This window comes from Thunnus albacares, chromosome 8 (assembly GCF_914725855.1).
Source record: "Thunnus albacares chromosome 8, fThuAlb1.1, whole genome shotgun sequence".
NCBI lineage: Eukaryota > Metazoa > Chordata > Actinopteri > Scombriformes > Scombridae > Thunnus > Thunnus albacares.
This window is the reverse complement of record NC_058113.1, coordinates 29,380,326-29,402,759: the sequence shown is the minus strand read 5'-3', so window position 1 is coordinate 29,402,759 and position 22,434 is coordinate 29,380,326. Positions and strand designations below refer to the sequence as shown.

Genomic DNA, 22,434 nt, shown 5'->3' with positions numbered 1-22,434 from the left:
TGTCATTTATGAAAGGTTGTGCCTCATCGAGTCCCGTAATATCATACTGGTATGAAAGGATCATAAAACAAATGGTGCGCTGGAGTTACTTATGTGGCTCATTGCAAATTTACAGAGAGCTGCACACAAGCCAGAAAGCTGCCAGAGCACATCGATGGACAGTCAAAAAACATTTGAGTCTGCATTCTCTATTTCAGCTTGGTTTGGGAAACAATCATGAACGAAGGGGTGAAACACTACAACGAAATGCTGTTTCTGGCTCAATTCAGATGCAAGAGCAACATAATTTGTTTCGTCTTTGTGTGTTTACAGATTGCAGCTGTATTTTTGTGGTGGATGTGATGGCAATTTAGCAAAGTGCTTTATTGATTTCAACTGAAACCCAAAATACACGTAATTGTCCACAAGCTAGACACCATTTTTCCTCTTTCATAGAATATAACAGTCAGCATACAGCAAGGTGGTCGTGGTCTAATTCTATAAATGGGACTGAATACCAAATAAGGAGAAGGAAACTTCTCCATGGGCTGCTATTGTCACAACAGCTGCGTCAGTGGTTTTTATTTTTCCAATCATGCCTCTGTCCCTGCCTTCAGTCACACACTCACACACTCTCCAGGCCTCTGCATTTCCATGGAACTCTCCATTTACACCTTTCCCAGTCACCTGGTTCCCAAACCCACCTTGCCACCTGTGTCTCCTGCTTATCCTGCACGAGTCAAGGGCTTTGGCCAAGCTTTAATTTACTGAACGCACCTCACACTTTCTCCATGGTCTGCTATATTGTGTCATATGTTGTCCTGTGCCCTGTTTTTATGGCTGCATGTTTTTATGAACGCACTACAATTTGATGCAGTATTCAATGTTTAATATTGACATACAGAACTTCAAACAAGATCAATGGAACTACAGCTGTCATCTTCTATTTTACAACACCATCTACAGTTGCCCATCCCTGCTCCACTTGATAGCTGGAATTAGTCTTATCTAAATATAAGACTGTTGTATATCAGCAATAAACAGCACATGCCATGATAAGAAGAGCACATTAATATCCCTGTGTAGTCCACATTGAATCATATTCATCAGCACAGCACAGAGAGCGGCTTCTCATCTTCCTCAGAGTTCATTTTGCATGTCAAGGTATGTGGTTGTAACTGAATAGCCATGCTCTCAAATACACAGTTTGGAGGGTTATTTCATTTTTGTGTGTATTGATGGTTACATATAATTACTTAATATCCCTAATATTCATTTTAATATTCATTTCATTTTTATGCACTTTGGATATCCAAGTTCTGGAACAAAGCATTAGATTGTTGGTCAAGGATAAACTTCATACATTAATAATGAAGACAATATAAATTTCTTCAGTGTAATTCTATTATTGACTCTGTAATCTGTCTCAGCCAGAACAATGAAACACGGTTTAGCTCTGCTGTTGCTGCTCTTCGTGGGGACGTGCTCGGCTTCTACCTACAGTAAGTATGATCTGGCTATGTCAGTGATATCTGTGTTATAAGACATTATCAAGTACAATTGCCAAAAAATTCCAGTGCCCTAAAATGGATAATTAGTTATATGTAAACAATAAAAAGATGGTGGACTGATAATAAAGATTCATTGATGTGTTAAGTAGAATTGTTCAAAATTTTGTTAATAACACTGTGCACAAGTTTGATTTTTTTTGTGGAAAAGTGGTTATGTTTATGTCACTTAGAGATGGTTAGTTTCATGTATAATACAAATCAAACAGAATATGTTATGTTTAGTTATTTGTGTAATGCAGTGAAAGGTAACAAACCCATATTGGACATATGACCCTCTTTGTATTTGTTGCAGTAGACTCAACTACTTTTTTATGTATTTAATTTAAGAGTTGTCTACAACAATTTTCAGCAACATTTTTTAACGACTGAGTGATTTTTTTTCTAAGTTAATGCATATGCTATGGAAAGAATGTAACTCTTAGACAACTTATTGGCTGATATTTCTTTCACAGAAAATGTGGCCTTGAATGGCAAAGCAACTCAGTCATACCGCCTCCAGGGATCTCAGGCTTATCTTGGGGCTGCTGAAAACGCCATTGATGGAAACCGTGAATCTAATTTCTTGGCCGGTTCATGCAGCCACTCTGACCCACAGACCAACCCCTGGTGGAGGTTGGACCTGATGGAGTCCTATGTGGTCACCGCTATCGTCATCACCAACAGAGGAGACTGCTGTGCAGACAGGATCAATGGGGCAGAGATTCACATCGGAAACTCTTTACGAGACAATGGTATTGCAAACCCAGTGTAAGTGAACATACAGTACTTACTCCTTAGATACAGGACTTCTCCCTGGAAATCATTAAACAGATGTTTATGTATATCCTTATGTAGCCCTCCTACCCTTTATATATGTAGATGGGGCCCTGAGTTCTTTATCCCAAACAACTTTGATATGGTAACTCTGATTAACTTAATGTTGTTTACATTGGTTCACTTTAGAAACCTTATACCTCCCAGATATAACTAAATATTGTGAGACCACAATATACCAAATAATGGAGTGTACTAGCCCTTTAACACAGTATAGAAGGACTGCAGTCTAATGTATGTATATGTCCTTTAACCTCTGAAATAATAAACACACCCAGACACCGTTTTAAAATTAAAAGAAGTCATTTTTTACTTTAATTGTAATGCAAAAATTAAGAAAAAATATCAACTTAAACCTTAAGTTTAAGGAAACCCTGAGATCCAATGTGTTTAAGAGGTAGTCTTATCATTTTTATTTTTCTACAAACAGTAGTTTTGACTGAGCATTATATTCATTTATAGCTTAAACATTTTCAATATTCATAAATTTGCGAGTAATGCAATCAAACCTTTAACCAAGTCTAGTCACAAGCCTGTTACCTTTAAATTTATACCACGGCCGTGTAGAATTATCGATTCTTACTGATTCACCCCCATGCAGATTGTCTATGTGTGTGTGGTCAAACCAAATGTAAAAATCAGTCAGCTGTTTGTTGTTTAGAGGGATAACATGATGTGTAGTAATGCAGGCAGCAGAAATTCTAAGACAAGTGAACTATATTTAACTTATAATAAAAAACATTAATAATAAAAGTGAATGAATGACTTCATTTTTTTCTAATACATTAAATAACTGTTAAACTACCTCAGCTATAAAATGAATTCATGCACTGTTTCCTCTCTCTCTTTTAGGGTCGCTGTGATATCTAGTATCGCAGCAGGCAGGTCTCATATAATAACTCTTGAAAAACACGTGGAGGGACGTTATGTGACTGTGTTTTTACCTGGTTCAGGAAAGATGCTCACACTCTGTGAAGTGGAAGTCAACGGGTACCGTGCCCCAACTGGTGAGAATTGAATATGTGGCTGAAGCCACACAAATTTAATTTGCTAGATGATGCTGGCACCTCATTTTCTATAGAGCCGCAGTCACAGCAGAAGTTGAACAGCATTCATTTGAATGAAGAAAATGAGCAAAATGTATTCACTTCCTGATGCAAATAGATCTCATTATTTGGCATTGATGACATCCAATCAGTGGGTTATTGCATTTACACCTGGTTTTAAAATGTCTTCCTGTTTTTTCAGCTTTTCTTGCCTTGTGATTGGATCTTAATATGTAAATTTTCTAGGTGGAGCTGGTGGACTTGTCAGCAAAGAAACTGCTGCCACAAAGAGACATCATTTGCTTTTTTGCAAGGGACTTCTAATTACAGCTACTTGTAGCTTTTACAGAGCTTGCTTTAGCTGGCAGTAAGAGCTAGGTGACCTTTAAAATCAAGGGGATTTTTTTTTCATGAATGTGGTCACGCTGTACGGATATGGATTGTATTTACACCTGGCTGAGATCAGTGGGAGCCCGACCACCTCCAAATGTTATCTGGCCAATCTGATTGCATTCTAATCACAATACGTTCATTCTGAGTGCATTTACACCTGCATTAACATGCGTTTTTCTTTATTCAGATAACATATCCAGATACAGATCACATGTTAATACCAGGTGTAAATGGATTATAAATGTGTCTCAACTCGAACATGCAATTAATACATTTACAGCTACCACTAACATGCGATCTGTATCTCGATAAGGAAAACGCATGTTTAAGCAGAGCGCATTGTGATTGGAATGCGAACGGATCAGCAAGATAACATCTGGAGACTGTCAAGCTCATATTGTGATCAGATCTCAGCCAGGTGTAAATGCAATCAGTACATTATGAACAGTGATTTAGAAAAGAATGGCGTCTGTTTGTGGCCACAGTTTGCTTTACCTGGGATGCAGATGTTTGTTGACAAGTCTGCCAGACATGCCTAGCTAATTTTCATATTCAAATCTGATCATAACACACTGAGAAAATGAAAATGCATTTTAATACCGGGTGTAATTGCAAAAACCCATGAATTGAATGTCATTATTCCCTCCATGGATCCAGATTCAGAACACATGTTAATACCGGGTGTAAATGGGACCATATTGAGACTCAGAAGTATCTATACAGATTTGTAGGAGATAAGAATTGATAAATCCTGTGAAGAAACAATTTCTCAAGAGTTACTGAGATTCTTGATAGTTGCCGAAAAACATTTGTAAATGTGTTGAATAATAATAAGAAAAATAGACACTTTATGATACACAACATGAAATCTGGCACATTTTCTACTGCCAACTGCTGGTGCATCCTTCAATTTTTGCAACAAGCATCTGCACAACTATACATAAACGCTCCATATTTCAGTAGTTTCCCGCTACTGGAAAGGACACCAATGTGCAAATAGTTGTGACTTTCAGGTTCAAGACATCCACAAATTGGGGCCACTTTGTTCTACAGATAGCAAAGAAAACTATGTATCAGTGCTGATGTTTGTAAATGTGTCCTTTTGTACAGGAGAGAACCTGGCACTTCAAGGAAAAGCCTCACAGCCAACATTGTATTCACAACTTGGCGATGCATATAATGCTATAGATGGGAATCGTGACAGCAACTATGACTACGGCTCCTGCTCTTGTACATCATACATAGCCAGTCCCTGGTGGCGAGTGGACCTGCGGAAAACACATAAAGTGTTTTCTGTTAAGATAACCAACAGAAATGCATACGAACATCGACTTGATGGAGCTGAGATCCGCATTGGAGATTCTGCTGTGAACAATGGCAACAACAATCCCAGGTAGTTTAAAGTCCATTAATTAAAATACTACTATGACTAAAAGTTGGTCATTAATGGATATTTGTCATTACGTTTGTTAGCAGTAACTTATGTTTATATTAACCTTTAAAACCAAAATGAATAGGTCTATCCATTTATTAAAGTGATCATTCAATAAGTTAACAAAGTAATTTCTTTTTCTCCTAGGTGTGCTGTGATCACACACATCCCTGCAGGTTTTACCCACACATTCGACTGTAACGGGATGGACGGCCGCTATGTTAGCATAGTCATTCCTGGAAGAAGCGATTACCTGCACGTGTGTGAGGTGGAGGTGTATGGCTCTAGACTGGATTAGATCTGACGAGGTTCAAAATGTACAACAATGACAATTTACATAGCTGGTGTTTAGCTGATGCTCTTTTATAGATTCTGGTTGCAATCATAACTTAAGCTTCACTTATGACATTAACATTATTAGAGACAACATATAGTTAGAGCACATTAAACTGCATTAATAAATGTTTGACCACCAGGAGGCAGAGTAATTACCAAACAAGCTGACAACATCATCTAGCTGAATAAAACTGTTATGGCTAATATGTTAGCAAACAGTTGCCCATTTACACATCCTGTCAACACAAAAACAACATTAGCATTCATTTGGAGTCATGTATCTGCCTGCAGAATGAATGTGAATCCAATATTCAATCTCCTTTTTAGCTCTAGTTTGGTGTCCATGACTCCTGAGAAAACATATTTGTTCTATAGCTACTAGATACTAGATGAAGAGCTGAACTTGTCATATGTTTGAATTTCTGTTCAGCCTTCTACCTAATAACAAATGTACATCTATCCTAAGTTGACTACATATGTGTGTTTGCCTTATGCCTTAATCCTCTTTGATTCTGATGTAGACACTGTAGTGTTGAAACATTAGTCTGCTTGCATTATTAAAGGCTGCATATCAATCAGTGTCGTCCTGTCTTTTCTCTCTGAAGTGTGCTGTGGGTTTATCAGAGCCTTTTGAGTAGCACAGAGACTACACCATGCAAATGTGTAAAACCAAAACAATAAGCAAAAGAGGCTAAAAGGCTCTGTTGGTGATAATTAAGAGTGACACTTTCACATTGCACATATCAATGTCATTCAGTGTATTATAAATATCAACAGTGGAGCTGGCTGTACGGGCTGTAGAGTTGTAGGCAGAAGGTGTGGACTGTTTTGACAAGATGAGTTCCCTCCCAGTCTTGCTATAATGACTATAGGACTATTATAATCCATGTAAACTGTCATCTGGAGTTTCACAGTAAAGCAAAACAGAACAAAACAAAACAGTTTGCAGTGATTACAGCAGTCTCGTCGACAATAGAGCTCTACTCTTAGCAAAGTCTCTGATTGTATTCTAAAGAGTTCATGTGTTGACTGTTAATACAAGTGGTCACAGCAATAATTTGCTTCTGCACCATCTGTTGCTGCTTCTAAAACTGTTTTAACTCATCACTGGAGCTTTATTTCTCTCAATATGTTGTGTGTTTTTCTTTAATATTTATGACACTGTGTATTTGGGAAAGATTCGCCTTGTGTATATACTGAGAAGTAGCAACCCTTTTTAGTTTTCCACTCCAGAAAATATATTGTTTCATACTTGAAGTTGACCATATTTTCAATAAAAACAGAACTGGTATGCATGTATCGTGACTTTAACATCACTTGAAAAAATATATCCCACTTTAATAATCCACTGGGTAAGTGGAAGGAGGAATGCTTTCAAATCGTGAATCTTGACTTTAGAAGATTGTATGTAGGAAAAAATAGTTTAGTTGAAGGAGGTGATATCTTGTTCAGAATTCAACTTTAATGGCCAAGTGTGCTTCTGCATACAAGGAATTTAACTGGTTTACAGTAGTCTCTACTTATATATATATATATATATATATATATATATATATATATATCACAACAAAGTAATAGAAAAATGAAATAGAATTAAATAGGAATAATAGCAATAGAATAATGGAAGAAAATATGTATATACAAAATGGTATGTTCAGCCATAACACCATACAAAAGTTTTACAAGCATGCTCAGCGTACAAGTCATGGAACATAAAACAATGACATAATGTCAGCATAGCATGAAATATCAGGCTACGTACTATTGACAGCATGTGATTGACTTCAGGTACTTAACAGTCATGAAAACAATCGCCCTGCATTTATTATTATAGTTATAAGTAATTGTGTGTTATTGAATGGAACTTGGAATCAGTTAGGAAGCATGCTGAGTTTTGCTTTTGTAAGGATCGGGTGAAGTTTTTGGCCTTTTTGGCAATGGAAATCAACTGTGTGGCCGGAGCAGAGAGAAAATCTGAGAAAATTGACATGATTGTAGATGCAGCAAGGAGATTTCTGGGTGTTGTGGAAGTTTCTGAAGGTGTGCATCAGCTGTTGAGAGAAGCTTTTAGTCTCTCTTAAAAACCTGAAAAATGTATTTATAACAGAACGGGAAATGGACGGGAAGGGGTTGTAATTCTTTTATTTAGTATTTGGAGATTTTAATCTAAATACAGTAGATGATGAAGAAGAAGAACTGAACTTTGATTTTAACACATAAACACAAATTATAAACATTTACTGCAAGAAAAGCCCTCAACTTTTGATGGCCACCTGTTTTCTCTTTCATCCTTCCCTCCTATTAACAGCATGCAATTGTCTTCAGGTACTACAGCCAGGAAACCCTGCATTTATTATTATAGTTATAAGTAATCATGTATCCTTGAACTGAACTTGGATTTCTATTCCCCCACCGCACTGTTTTCTATTTCAAACTAGCTCCACATATATATATGTCATATATAGTAATATATCAGTCAGAGGGATGAAATTAGTATTTTTACTTTACTACTTCAAGTACATTTTGGTGTTAATACTCATGTACTTTTACTTAAGTAGGATTTTTAATGCAGGACATCTCTGTATTGGTACCTTTACTTAAGTAAAGGAGTAATTTTCTTTTTTTCTTCTTTTACTTAAATGTAATTATTTATTTATGGTTTTTAAAGGCTACTGTTTTGGCTACTGTTTTGCATATATATATATATATATATATATATATATATATATATATATATATATTTTACTATCGTTTGTTATTTCATCTTCATCCATTTCTCCATTTAAACACATGCACGTACAAATTTTCCATCTTCTATCACTAGTTAGTGTGATGGTTGTGCACACTACTTCATAATAGTCTTTGGAGGCCCATTCACTTCAATTGCATTATATCATAGCACTGGTATACAGTATAAAATCCATTGAAATTTCAAAATATTCATGTACAGTTTGTGAGATATTATGAACTATATAATGACTTAAAGTCTACTGAGGACCATTCAGTCACATTGTACTTATAATTTCACACCTGTATACAGTACAAATGTAATTAGAATTTCAAAGTCTTCTATATTGCATGCTCATCAGCGGTACATGAGCTCATTTTCAATGACATGTACAGTTGATGAGTCATTTACATTTTCATGTGATTACAGTGTCATCCAAACTCATGCCAATCAGCATTAATGCGTACAGGAACTGAATGCTTCTCAAGTTTGGGTATTTTATTTTATTATGGTTTTGCTCGCTCCTCATTTGTCCTCATGTGGTTTCACACTTTAATATTTATTTTACATTGCAGAATTAAAAGACGGGTTCACAATTTTTCAAGTCTGCCTTAAAACAACAGTCAGGTGTCCAAATGAACATTGAAACAGGTTTTTCTTGCTGTAATTATTCCTCCTGTTCATACTGACCATTAGAAGATCCCTTCATAATGCACTGACAATGTAAATGATGGAGGACAAAATCAACAGTTCTCCTTCTGTGCAAAAATGTATTAAAAGTTTATCTGAAGCTAATATGAAGCCTCAGCCATCCAAATGTAAAGTCCTGCTTTTTGTTACTATACTTCCACCGCAGCTCAACAGGGAAACACAAAGAGGGAATTTGATGCTAACGAGACTGTAAATGTGTCAGATATCCACTTGATGTGACTAACTCAGACTGCTGAAGCCTCGTATAAGCTTCAGATCAACTTTTAAATGCATTTTTGCACAAAATGACTGTGCTGCTTTATCTCTGTTTATTTTGAAATCTATCCAGGAAATACAACCATCACCATTCATCATTCATTCTCTTATTTGCTCTACATGGTTGAAGAATAAAAAATGCTATATTTACTGTGTGTGTCAGTGTGTGAGAGTTCAGATGGCAGCATCCTTTGCTGCTGTGTTTGGTGGTGATGTTTATTTTTCATGCTGCATGCTTGTTCTGCTATGACTGGCTTGAACTTGTGCACATAAGAGAGAGCACGACAACTGGTGTCAGATCCTTCCTGGCAGGAAAGAGTTTGTGCCACTGGCAGTCACATCATCTCCTCATGGACAATGTCATCTCCATCATCCAAAAAGGTTCACCAGAGACTTGGAAACCTAGAGACATAGATGTATTACTGTATGGACACAGGCTCAGGGGCCCCAAATCCAGAGCTTTAGTGTTGACAAGTCTCTGTTGAAAATATTCAATACTTTTTTCATTGAGTCAGTTCTCACATTTGCTGTGATCTGATGGTAAGCAATCTCAGTGTGAAAAACAAAAACTTGCTGGCAAGGTCTTTACACAGTGAGTTTAAAAGATGGGTTCACACATTTTCAAGTTTGTCTTAAAACAACAGTCAGATGCTCATATGAACAGGTTGAAACAGGTTTTTCTTGCCGTAATCATTCCTCTTGTTCATACCCTTCCCAATGTGTTTTCAATGTAAGTGATGGGGGACAAAATAATAGTCTTTGTGTAAAAACTGTATTCAAAAGCTTATTTGAAGCTCATATGAGACTTCAGCTGTCAAATAAAGTGGATATCTTCCAAAGTTAAAGTATTTTTAGTACAGAATGCCCCCTTTTTGTTTCCATGGACAGAGTTTCCCTGTTAATCTAGAGTGAAAAACTGTGAACCTATCCATTATTATTCTTCCATCAGGACAGATTTACCTCCCTAGAGGTGACACAAACAGATACATGAAGTCTTTTATTTTATCAGCTATAAACTTTTTAAACAAAATGTGGTTCGACCTGCTACGTACTAGCTGTAGGTGTTACATGCTGTACCCTAGTTTCTGCCTTCTTCTCATCTCTTACTTTCTGTGATTTTGGTGACAATGACAGCAGTGACGTTGGTGTTAACCTGTGTTCTTGTGTATTCTTTTGTACTGATTGCTGTTTTAAGTTATTGTTGTACTCTTGTGACCTATGGGCATCACCAAGACAGATCATATATATATATATATATATATATATATATATATATATATATATATATATATATGCAAAACAGTGTCACTGCAGGTGAATCTGCAAAATACCACAGAAAAAGATACAAAATGACCGTTTGTGACAAGTGGGGTGCTCTAGAAGAGGTCTGAAGTTTAGGTTGTTGAGTGGGGATTCTACTCAACTATCTTCTTTAAACTAAATTTGGCAAATTATAAATCATACTAGGGTGACTAGTGGCTGCTAGATTCCAAAACAGACCAAATATTGTAATATATAATGTGCTAATTTGATATTTTAATGCACTGGAACAGGGGCAGATCACAGATTAAACTAAAAGGTGATAGATTTGTGCTTTCTTTTTAAGTTGTTGAGTTGTTGATATTTACCAGCTAAATTAGTTGCATTTTGGTGAGTGCAGGCTGTAGAGTTGCAGGCAGAAGGTGAGTAGTGGACTGTTTTCTGACAACAAGGTAATGTAAGATAAGGTACACTTCATTTGTTCCCATGTGTGTCACATTTGTTTTGGACTCCACGCTGAAGGTCCACAATAAATAACGAAATAAAAACCACCAACCATAAAACATATCAAAAACTTGGATAACCTCTCATATTTAATTCACAAATAGGGAAGTGAAATACATGCACATGGGAGTAAACCAGTGGGACATGATGGGACACTGTTGAGATGAATATGAACTGATTTCTGATGATTGATTGGATATGGTTCAACTGATGAAGAGGAGAAAAAAAAGATGCATATGGAGAGCACAGAGAGTGTGTTGTTTTGTCGTCTCCAGGCAACACCTATAATTTCTTTTCTGCATCAGATCATCTTAGTAGACCAAGTTCTAAGTATCCAGGCTCTCTTGACTCACTTTTCACTGCCTGAGAGTAATACTTTACAAAACATTTTACACTGCATGTATACACATATCTCAGCAGCATAAGGAAGCAAATAATGATAATTTGAATAATATATTATATTATAATGTAATATAATAATATAATTGTGAAATTGGCCTCTCTTGTTACAACATTACTAACAGTATTAATAAAGAATAAGAAGTGTAAATTTCTTAAATATAGTGTATTAAGGACTGTCACTTGTCTCAACCAGAATGATGAAACTCAGCACTTTCCCTCTGCTCCTCATCCTGGGGACATGTGTCTCATTCATAGAAAATGTGGCCTTGCATGGAAAAGTGACACAGTCAGACCACCAAGTAGATACAGAACATAATTAATGAGCCACTGTATCTTTTTCTCTTTTAGGGCTGGTGTAATTTCTCTGGTGTGAAATCTCTGCTGTGGAATCTGACTTTCAGTAATCGTGTGCAGGGACGTTATGTGACTGTGCTTCTACCTGGTTCACAAAGGACTCTAACACTCTGTGAAGTGGAGGTTTATGGGTACCGTGCCCCAACTGGTGAGAACTTGAGCCATACTATGTTGTATAGATGAAGTGAATGTGTGGTATTTATTCTCAAGTAATCAGTCGCTATATACTCACAGATCAGAGGTTGATATCGGGCTGTCCAGCCTGCAGGTCTCACAAGACCCAGAGCAGATTTAAGTATTGCAAGGATTTTATTTTCCAAGGATGTGGACAGGCATGAATAGTCAGTATGCTATTATGGACCATGTAGGCTAGACAGCCTGTTACAGATTCAGGACCAAGATGTTCTTACAGTTCATGTGATATATTTTTTCATACATTTACAAAAAAAAAATGATTGAGGAAACAGGACAACAAACATTTTCAGTTCAGCCCAAATCAGTCCATCAGCAGTGTAGACCGCTGTCCATGGTGCTGAACCTAATGACATGATCTCTGAAAAAGTTAGAATTAGTTTGCATATTGAAATCTGATCATAATGTGTGCACAACTGATAAAACGAGAATGCATTTTAATACCAGCTATAAATGCAAAACCCATAAATTGAAAGTCTTAATTCAGATAATGTATCCAGATTCAGAATACATGTTAATACCAGGTGTAAATGGGAACGCAGTGAGACTCAGCAGTATCTGGTCAGCTGATTTATTTAGAAAAAATGATGAACATCTTTTAAATTATTCATAGGACATAAGAACTGATACATTCTATAAAGAAAATATTTCTATAATCTATAAATGTGCAAATATTGTTCATTTCAAAAGTTTAAGTTCTGGAAACAAGATGTCTCCTACTTCACTGTAAAGTCCATTCTCAGTGTATGTGCACTGTTACATACTTGAGCATAATTTGCTCTAAACTAGTAGTGAAGTCACAAATCCTGCTCGTAGGCCTGCCACTTAAAATTGTATTTTCAGTTTTCAACAGAGAAACTTTCCCCTTTCAGTAGATGAATGTGAAAACAAACAGTGAAGCGCAAACATCCAACTAATGGAACAAGAAAAACACATTTTTGAGTGGAGGGGGACTTTCACTGCTGTAAAAATGCCCTATGAAAAGTCCAGTTTAGTTGCAACTACTATCCAAATTCATGCCAAGTGTCAGGTGTGCAGAATCACATTAGCCATTTGTGTAGCCTAAACCAAATTCATGTTATTCGAATGTTGCTGCAGTTGTAGGCAGTGTTTTTGCATGTTTCCAAGCCTCAGGCCATTTATTTTTATCCCCAGATTACGCTGAATTACAGCTGAAACTCCTACTAGGTCTTTATTCTCTGACACACTGGGGCCATAAGAAAAGTACAGAATTTGACCAGCCTTCTCCCTTTAAAGGACTCTTCTAAACCAGCAAACAATGCTGGATTGAACCTTCCAGAAGAGCACATATGTTACTGCTGTTTGCAGTCTGCATGAGTTGAGGGCTTTAGATAAACTTTCAATGGATCTAATACACCTCACACTTTCTCCATGGGCTGCTATTATCACAACAGCTGTCTCTGTGGTATTTATTTTTTCCCATCCTGCCTTCAGCCACACTCTCACTTCCCCAGTCCCCTGCACTTCCATGGAACTCTCCCTTAGCTGCCATTAATTACCTGAACTCCAGATGCCCCCAGACTTTCCCATCTTTCCCAGTCACCTCTCCAATCACCCTGTACCTACAACAGTCATCACCTGATTATCATCTGCCAGCACACATGCTCTTCATTTTCCCGATCACTTCATTATTACTCCATTGTGTAAATATACCTGCCCACTTATTATTGTCCTCTGCCAGATTGCCAATGTTGCTGTGTGCCTTTGCACTCAGCCATCAAATCTGATCCTGGATCTTGTATAGCGAGGCTAGGCAAGTTTAGTCAAGGTGCTTTACATAATGCATTAAAATATTAATGCTATGACTAAATAAAACTGAGAAAAAGACTGTGGATTCTCCTATCGCTCTAGAGGAGGAAATCCTACAAGGAGAATGCATTGCAAGTGGTTCTGTCCAAGGCCACTGATGGTGTTTTTAAGGAAAGCAGGTGGCGAATATGTTTCTTAGTAGAGCAGCTGGTTGGCAGAGACAAAGTTAACATTGAGGAGCATTATATCTCTTTATAAAGGCATATTTTCATTTACAAAAGGTTGTGCCTCATCGAGTCCAGTCATATCATCCTGGTATGAAAGAATCATAAAACAAATGGTGCGCTGGAGTTACTTATGTGGCTCATTGCAAATTTACAGAGAGTTGCACACAAGCCAGAAAGCTGCCAGAGGACATCAGTGAACAATCAAAAAACCTTTGAGTCTGCATTCTCTATTTCAGCTTGGTTTGGGAAACAATCATGAATGAAGGGGTGAAAAGTTACAACGAAATGCTACAACGAAGAGCGACATCATTTGTTTCTTGTTTGTGTGTTTACAGTCTGCAGCTGTATTTTTGTGGTGGATGTGCTGGCACTGTAGCACTGTGCTTTCACTGATTTCAACTCAAACCCAAAATACACATAATTGAATTTGTCCACCAGCTAGACACCATTTTTCCTCTTTAATGATAAAATATTACAGTCAGCATAGAGCAAGGTGGTCTAATTCTCTAAATGTTATTATGCTTCTCTATGTCTCTCTTTCCCCCCTCTCCCCCTCCCTCTTTCTTTCTCTCTCAACCCAACCAGTCAAAGCAGATGGCCGCCCACCAAGAGTCCAGTTCTGCTTGAGGTTTCTTCTCGTTAAAGGGTTTTTCTTTACCGGTGTCGCCAAGTGCTGCTCATGGGGGGAATTGTTGGGTCTCTGTAAATTAAAGAGTAGGGTCTAGATCTGCTTTATGTGAAAAGTGCCCTGACATGACTTTTGTTGTGATTTGGTGCTATATAAATAAGATTGGATTGAATTGAATTGAATTGAATTGAATTGAATTGAATTGAATTGAATTGAATTGAATTGAATTGAATTGAATTGAATAGAGTATGGGCTGCTACTGTCACAAGTACTACTGCCTCAGTGGTTTTTATTTTTCCCATCATGCCTCTGTCCCTGCCTTCAGCCACACTCTCACACACTTTCCAGGCCCCTGCATTTCCATGCAACTCTCCATTTACACCTTTCCCAGTCACCTGGTTCCAACACCCACCTGCCCACCTGTGTCTCACGCTTATGCTGCTGTTTGCAGTCAACACGAGTCAAGGACTTTGGCCAAGCTTTAATTTACTGAACACACCTCACACTTTCTCCATGGTCTGCTATATTGTGTCATATGTTGTCCGGTGCCCTGTTTTTATGGCTGCATGTTTTTATGAACGCACTACAATTTGATGCAGTATTCAATGTTTAATATTGACATACAGAACTTCAAACAAGATCAATGGAACTACAGCTGTCATCTTCTATTTTACAACATCATCTACAGTTGCCCATCCCTGCTCCACTTGATAGCTGAATTTAGTCTTATCTAAATATAAGACTGTTGTATATCAGCAATAAACACCACATGCCATGATAAGAAGAGCACATTAATATCCCTGTGTAGTCCACATTGAATCATATTCATCAGCACAGCGCAGAGAGCGGCTTCTCATCTTCCTCAGAGTTCATTTTGCATGTCAAGGTATGTGGTTGTAGCTGAATAGCCATGCTCTCAAATACACAGTTTGGAGGGTTATTTCATTTTTGTGTGTATTGTTGGTTACATATAATTTCTTAATATCCATCAGTCTTTCATTTTAGAGAAGTAATTTCATTTTTATGCACTTTGGATATCCAAGTTCTGGAACAAAGCATTAGATTGTTGGTCAGGGATAAACTTCATACATTAATAATGAAGACAATATAAATTTCTTCAGTGTAATTCTATTATTGACTCTGTAATCTGTCTCAGCCAGAACAATGAAACACGGTTTAGCTCTGCTGTTGCTGCTCTTCGTGGGGACGTGCTCAGCTTCCACCACTAGTAAGTATGATCTAGCTATGTCTGTGATATCTGTGTTATAAAACATTAACAAGTATAATTGCCAAAAAATCCTGGTGCCCTAAAATGGCTAATTAGTTATATATAAACAATACAAAGATGGTGTAGTGATAATAAAGATTCACATGTTCATGTTTATGTCACTAAGAGATGGTTAATTTTATGTAGAATACAAATCAAATAAAAATGTTATATTTAGTTATTTATGTAGTGCAGTGAAAGGTTGTTGGTCATAAGACCCTTGATATATTTGATGCAGTAGATTCTACTACTTTTTTATGCATTTAATGTCTAATTTGCAGAAAATATGGCCTTGCACATCTGCAGAGTTATCTACAAAATTTTTGGCAACATTATTTAAAAACTGAGTGACTTTTTTCTAAATTAATGTATATGCTAATTATGACAAAACTTATTGGCTGATACATTTATTTAAGCTTAAAGCTGCTATGATCATTATTCTTACAACATAATCAACATTTTAAAAAAATTAAAAGAAGTACTTTGTAAGGCAAAAATAAATAAAAAATAATATTGAACCTTAAACCTTGAGTGTGTTCTCTATTTTCACATTCAAACCCCCCCCCCCCCCCCGTGACAATATGAATGACCTTGCTTGATGTAACTCTGCATCTCGCCTCAGCTTAATGAAATTACAACATCAGTCTGGACCAGAGTGGTGGACCAAATGTCTCTATGGCCACGCTGCTAATGTGGCTGAAAAACAAAGCATTCAAATCACACTAAAGCAAACCACATGATGGACACACAGAGGTTTTCACGTGTGATATAAATTTCTCCACAGGGATAATCAACATTAAGCTTTTGAAAAAAATGTGTGTATTTCTTTCACAGCAAAAGTGGCCATGCATGGCAAAGCAACTCAGTCACACCACTCTGAGGGAAAGGAGGATGATTTGGTCCCTGAGGCCAAAGTGCTAGCATGGCTGAGAACAAAGGATTCAAATCATACTAACGCAGACCACAGGATGGGCGCACAGAAGTTTCCAGGTGTGATATAAATTCCTCCACAGGGATAATCAACATTAGGCTCTGGAAAATAATGTGTGTATTTCTTTCACAGAAAATGTGGCCTTGCGTGGCAAAGCAACTCAGTCACACCGCTCTGACGGAAAGGGGGATGCTTTTGGGGCTGCTTACAACGCCATTGATGGAAACCGTGATTCTAATTTCCCAGCCGGTTCATGCAGCAGCACTACAAAACAGACCAACCCCTGGTGGAGGGTGGACCTGTTGGAGTCCTACGTGGTCAACGCTATCGTCATCACCAACAGAGGAGACTGCTGTGCAGACATGATCAATGGGGCAGAGATTCTTGTCGGAAAGACTTTACATCACACTGATGCCAGAGACCCAGTGTAAGTGAACCTACAGATAATTACTCATTAGATACAGGACTTCTCCCTGAGAAGTGATAAGCGGACATTTTAAACCACCCCCCCAATTACAGCTCAAATCTGTTTAATATTCATAAGTTTGCTATTAATGCAATCAATCCTTTAACCTGAGTCCAGTCACAAGCCTGTTAACTTTAAATTTATACCACGGCTGTGTAGAATTATCGATTCTCACTGATTCACCCCCATGCAGATTGTCTATGTGAGTGGTCAAACCAAATGTAAAAATCAGTCAGAAAAATATATCTCCCACCATACCTGTGAAACCATTTTCTGTCATCAGCTGTTTATTGTTTACCTGCCTGCATTACTAAGCAACATGTTGCTTAGTAATGCAGGCAGTACAAATTCTAAGACTATATTTAATTTATAATAAAAAACATTAATAATCTTATGAAAGTAACTGAATTAAGTTTTATTAAATACATAAAATAACATTTGAAGTACTTTAGTTATAAAATACATTCATGCATTGTTTCCTCTCTCTCTTTTAGGGTTGCTGTTATTCCTAGTATCGCAGCAGGCAGGTCTCATATAATAACTCTTGAAAAACACGTGGAGGGACGTTATGTCACTGTGTTTTTACCTGGTTCAGGAAGGGTCCTCACACTCTGTGAAGTCGAAATCTACGGGTACCGTGCCCCAACTGGTGAGATTGAATATATGACTGAAGTCACACAAATTTGATTTGCTGGGTGATGCTGGTGCCTCATTTCCCATAGAGCCGCAGTCACGGCAGAAGTTGAACAGCATTCATTTGAATGAAGAAAATGAGCAAAATGCATTTACTTCCTGCTGCAAATAAATCTCTGCTTTGCAAAGTGGTATCCATTTGAAGTGAGGCCCCATTTACACCTGGTGTGTTCTGAGTCTGGATACATTATCTGTATATTTAGTTATTTAGAAAAAAATGGTGTCCGTTCTTGGCAGCAGTTTCCTCTTACCTGACATGCAGATGTTTGTTGACAAGTCTGCCAGACACACTTAGCTAATTTGCATATTGAAATGTGATCATAATGCGGTCAGCTGGTTTATTAAGAAAAACAATGAACATATTTTAAATTAGTCTTTAGTTTTTTAAATGTTACTGGGATTCTGGATAGTTGCCAAATGTGTTGAATATCAAATAGGAAACATAAACACTTTGGATTCTGTTACACAACATAAAATCTGGCACATTTTCTACTGGTGCATCCTTCAAGTTTTACAACAAGCATCTGCACAACTATACATAAACTCTCAATTTTTCACTGCAGTTTCCCACTACTGGAAAGGACAACAATGTGCAAATAATTGTGACTTTTAGGTTCAAGACATCCGCAAATTGGGACCACTTTGTTCTAGAGATAGCAAGGAAAACTAGGTATCAGTGCTGATGTTTGCAAATGTGTCCTTTCCTACAGGAGAGAACCTGGCACTCCAAGGAAAAGCCTCACAGTCATCATTGTATTCATATCTTGGCGATGCATATCATGCTATAGATGGGAGTCGTGACAGCAACTATGACTATGGCTGCTGCACTTGCACAACATACATGACCAGTCCCTGGTGGCGAGTGGACCTGCGGAAAACACATAAAGTATTTTCTGTTAAGATAACCAACAGAAATGCATACGAACATCGACTTGATGGAGCTGAGATCCGCATTGGAGATTCTGCTGTGGACAACGGCAACAGCAATCCCAGGTAGTTTACAGTCCATTAATTGAAATACTACTATGAATAAAAGTTGGTCATTAATGGATATTTGTCATTAGGTTTGTTGACAGTAACTTATACTTATATTAACATTTAAAACCAAAAATGAATAGGTCTATCCATTTATTAAACTGATCATTCAATAAGTTATCAAAGTAATTTCTTTTTCTCCTAGGTGTGCTGTGATCACACACATCCCTGCAGGTTTTACCCAAACATTCGACTGTAAGGGGATGGATGGTCGCTACGTTAGCATAGTCATTCCTGGAAGAGCCGATTACCTGCACGTGTGTGAGGTGGAGGTGTATGGCTCTGAACTGGATTAGATCTGACGAGGTTCAAAATGTACAACAATGACAATTTACATAGCTGGTATTTACCTGATGCTCTTTTATAGATTCTGGTTGCAATCATAGCTTAAGCTTCACTTATGACATTAACATTATTAGAGACAACATATAGTTAGATCACATTAAAGCTGCATTAATAAATGTGTGACCACTAGGAGGCAGAATAATTCCAAAACAACCTGACAAACAGACCTGACATCATCATCCAGCTGAATAAAATTGTTTTGGCTTATATGTTAGCGAACAGTTGCCCATTTACACATCCTGTCAACAAAAAAACATTAGCATTCATTTGGAGTCATGTATCTGCCTGCAGGATGAATGTGAATCCAATATTCAGTCTCTTTTTAGCTCTAGTTTGGTGTCCATGACTCCTGAAAAAACACATTTGTTCTATAGCTACTAGATACTACATGAAGAGCTGAATTTGTCATACTTCCTCCAATTCATGATATTATGTCTGCTGCAAAACATGAATCTTTTGCTATTGATTTCACATAATTCTTTTTTTTCTGTTTTTAATGTATGGGTTTGGCACCTGGACATTGGTTCTGGCAATTCCCACATTTTAATCTATTATCCAATATGTTTGAATTTCTGTACAGCCTTCTACCCAATAACAACTGTACACCTATCCTAAGGAGACTACATATGTGTGTTTGCCTTATGCCTTTGTCCTCTTTGGTTCTGATGTAGACCCAGTAGTGTTGAAACATTAGTCTGCTTGAATTATTAAAGGCTGCATATCAATCAGTGTGGTCCTGTCTTTTCTCTCTGAAGTGTGCTGTGGGTTTATCAGAGCCTTTTGAGTAGTGAGACTAAACCATACAAATGTGTAAAACCAGAACAATAAACAAAACAGGCTAAAGGGCTCTGTTGGTGATAATTATGTTTGTCACTACAAGTGACACTTTTCACATTACGCATAATAATGTCATTCAGCGTATTCATCTGTATACTAAGAAAATACATAGGAAACATGTGTAAATCATGTCATATCTTGTCTGTTTTTGATGAGAACATAAATGTGTTGTCACAATAGAACAATACTATAAATTTGAATTTCACTTTGTTGGTAAAATCACACATCTGAGCCACTCCATGGCTAAAACGAGCTCTTCTTTTAGAAACAAAATGTATATGCTAAATGTCTTTAAAGAAGCATCCTTTACACCACTCAGGGGTTTTTGTTTTTAAAAGCAAATTGTTTTATTGGCATATAAAATAGCCCCCCACCCCTCCGATTTCATCAAGTGGGGGACAATGATATAGTTTGATGTGGTTTGTTGTAAGATTCCATGTTGGTTTTCCTCCTGTCCTCCCAAATTTTTTAAGTCACCAGCCGCCACTGGTGTGGGGGTTGAATGCAGCTCATTTTTGTAGGATATAGCAGAAAGGCCTGTATACATACAGTAGATTATATACAAACTTTGTATGAAGTTTAGTGTTATTATCATTTATTTTACAATAATTATAGGTCTTATATGTATAATTCAGTAGTGGGGATGACCTATGAGGGGAAGGGAAAAAATTGAGTGAGGGTGACAGTTTAGTGATAAAGTGCAGTAGAAAAATACAATTAAAACTAAAATTTGTAGCTTTGTACTGCAGTTTTTCCTTTATTAGGCCCTGAGAACCTAGCAGTTCGCTCACACTCTCCATTCAAATGTATGAGTATTTTTCTGTGTCCAGTGCAGTTACTTATTGTCTCTCCACACCTGACAGTGCATATTTCAATCAAACTTTGACCAGGTCATGTGGGTTAAAAGTCTTTACTTTTCTAAAAATAGACTTCATGAAAATTAGGAAATTAATTTGTCTTACACACAAACTCATCAAGAGTTTTCAATTTATTAATTGAAATTCAAGTGAATGGGCCCAAAACATAATTTTGATGACACAGGTGTGAGCAAGACAGAAATGTCTCACCCTGCAGAAAATTCTCATCCTTACACCGTTGAGATTTGATATTTGGCTATGACACAGGAAGTTGCTATAACTTTATTGTAAATGCTCTAGTCTGCACCAAACTATACATGTTTAATAAGACTCCCGGCCAATCTACATGCCAATATTCCATCAGTGATGCAAACGGGCTGAATAGTGCTCCCTACGAAATTTCAGCGAAGCAGCCCCAGCAGCAGGAAAAATAGTGGACAAAGGAAGTGATGTTTATCTCCTTCTTGCACTCTCTGAAAACAGCCCGGGTCTGACGACATCTACATGCCTGTGACAGAAGCCCTTCGATTGCACCGCAGCTCAACATGCGCGGAGGCACGAGGGCCCGTTTGTTGCTGCTTGCAGCTTTAATTTCTATTGATTTTAATGATTAATAATTATCTTTATGTAGCCTAAACCAAATTCATGTTATTCAAATGTTGCTGCAGCTGTAGGCAGCATTTTTGCATGTTTCCAAGCCTCAGGCAATTTATTTTTATTCTCAGATTACGCTGAATTATGGCTGAAACTGCTACTAGGCCTTTAAGCAGTACTTTATTCTCTGACACACTGGTGTCATATGAAAAGTACAGAATTTGACCAGCCTTCTCCTTTTAAAGGACTCTTTTAAACCAGCAAACAATGCTGGATTGAACCTTCAAGAATAGCACATATGTTACTGCTGTTTGCAGTCTGCATAAGTCGAGGGCTTTAGATAAACTTTCAATGGATCTAATACACCTCACACTTTCTCCATAGACTGCTGTTATCACAACAGCTGTCTCTGTGGTATTTATTTTTCCCATCCTGCCTTCAGCTACATGCTCACTTCCCCAGTCCCCTGCATGTCCATGGAACTCACCATTCCCTGCCATTCATCATCTGTCCATTAATGACCTGACCTCCAGAAGACCCTGTACTTTCTCCTCTTTCCCAGTCACCTCTCCAATCACCCTGTACCTGCAACAGTCATCACCTGATTGTTATCTGCCAGCACACATGCTCTTTTTTTTCCTGATCACTTCATTATCACTCCATTGTGTAAATATATCTGCCCACTTATTATTGTCCTCTGCCAGATTGCCAATGTTGCTGTGTTCCTTTGCACTCAGGCACTAAACCTGGTCCTGGATCCTGGATCCTGTATAGACTAGAAAAGTTTATTTGCATATCACATTTTATA

At 37.5% G+C, this 22,434-nt stretch overlaps 2 protein-coding genes across 2 annotated transcripts in view; both read left to right on the top strand.

The window, feature by feature from the left end:
• Window positions 1-1,363: 1,363 nt before the first annotated feature.
• LOC122986726 (fucolectin-like) lies at window positions 1,364-3,381 on the top strand. The gene is made up of 3 exons (XM_044358046.1): window positions 1,364-1,481; window positions 2,003-2,297; window positions 3,216-3,381. Exons 1-3 carry the CDS (start codon window positions 1,418-1,420, stop codon window positions 3,379-3,381), a joined length of 525 nt encoding a protein of 174 aa, XP_044213981.1. The 5' UTR covers window positions 1,364-1,417.
• A 12,342-nt stretch (window positions 3,382-15,723) lies between these two features.
• The window catches only part of LOC122986720 (fucolectin-7-like), a 65,365-nt gene continuing 58,654 nt past the window's right edge, over window positions 15,724-22,434 (top strand). Inside the window, exon 1 of the mRNA XM_044358038.1 lies at window positions 15,724-15,829. Coding sequence (XP_044213973.1) covers window positions 15,766-15,829 — 64 coding nt within the window. The 5' untranslated portion in view covers window positions 15,724-15,765. The remainder of the gene's footprint in view (window positions 15,830-22,434) is intronic.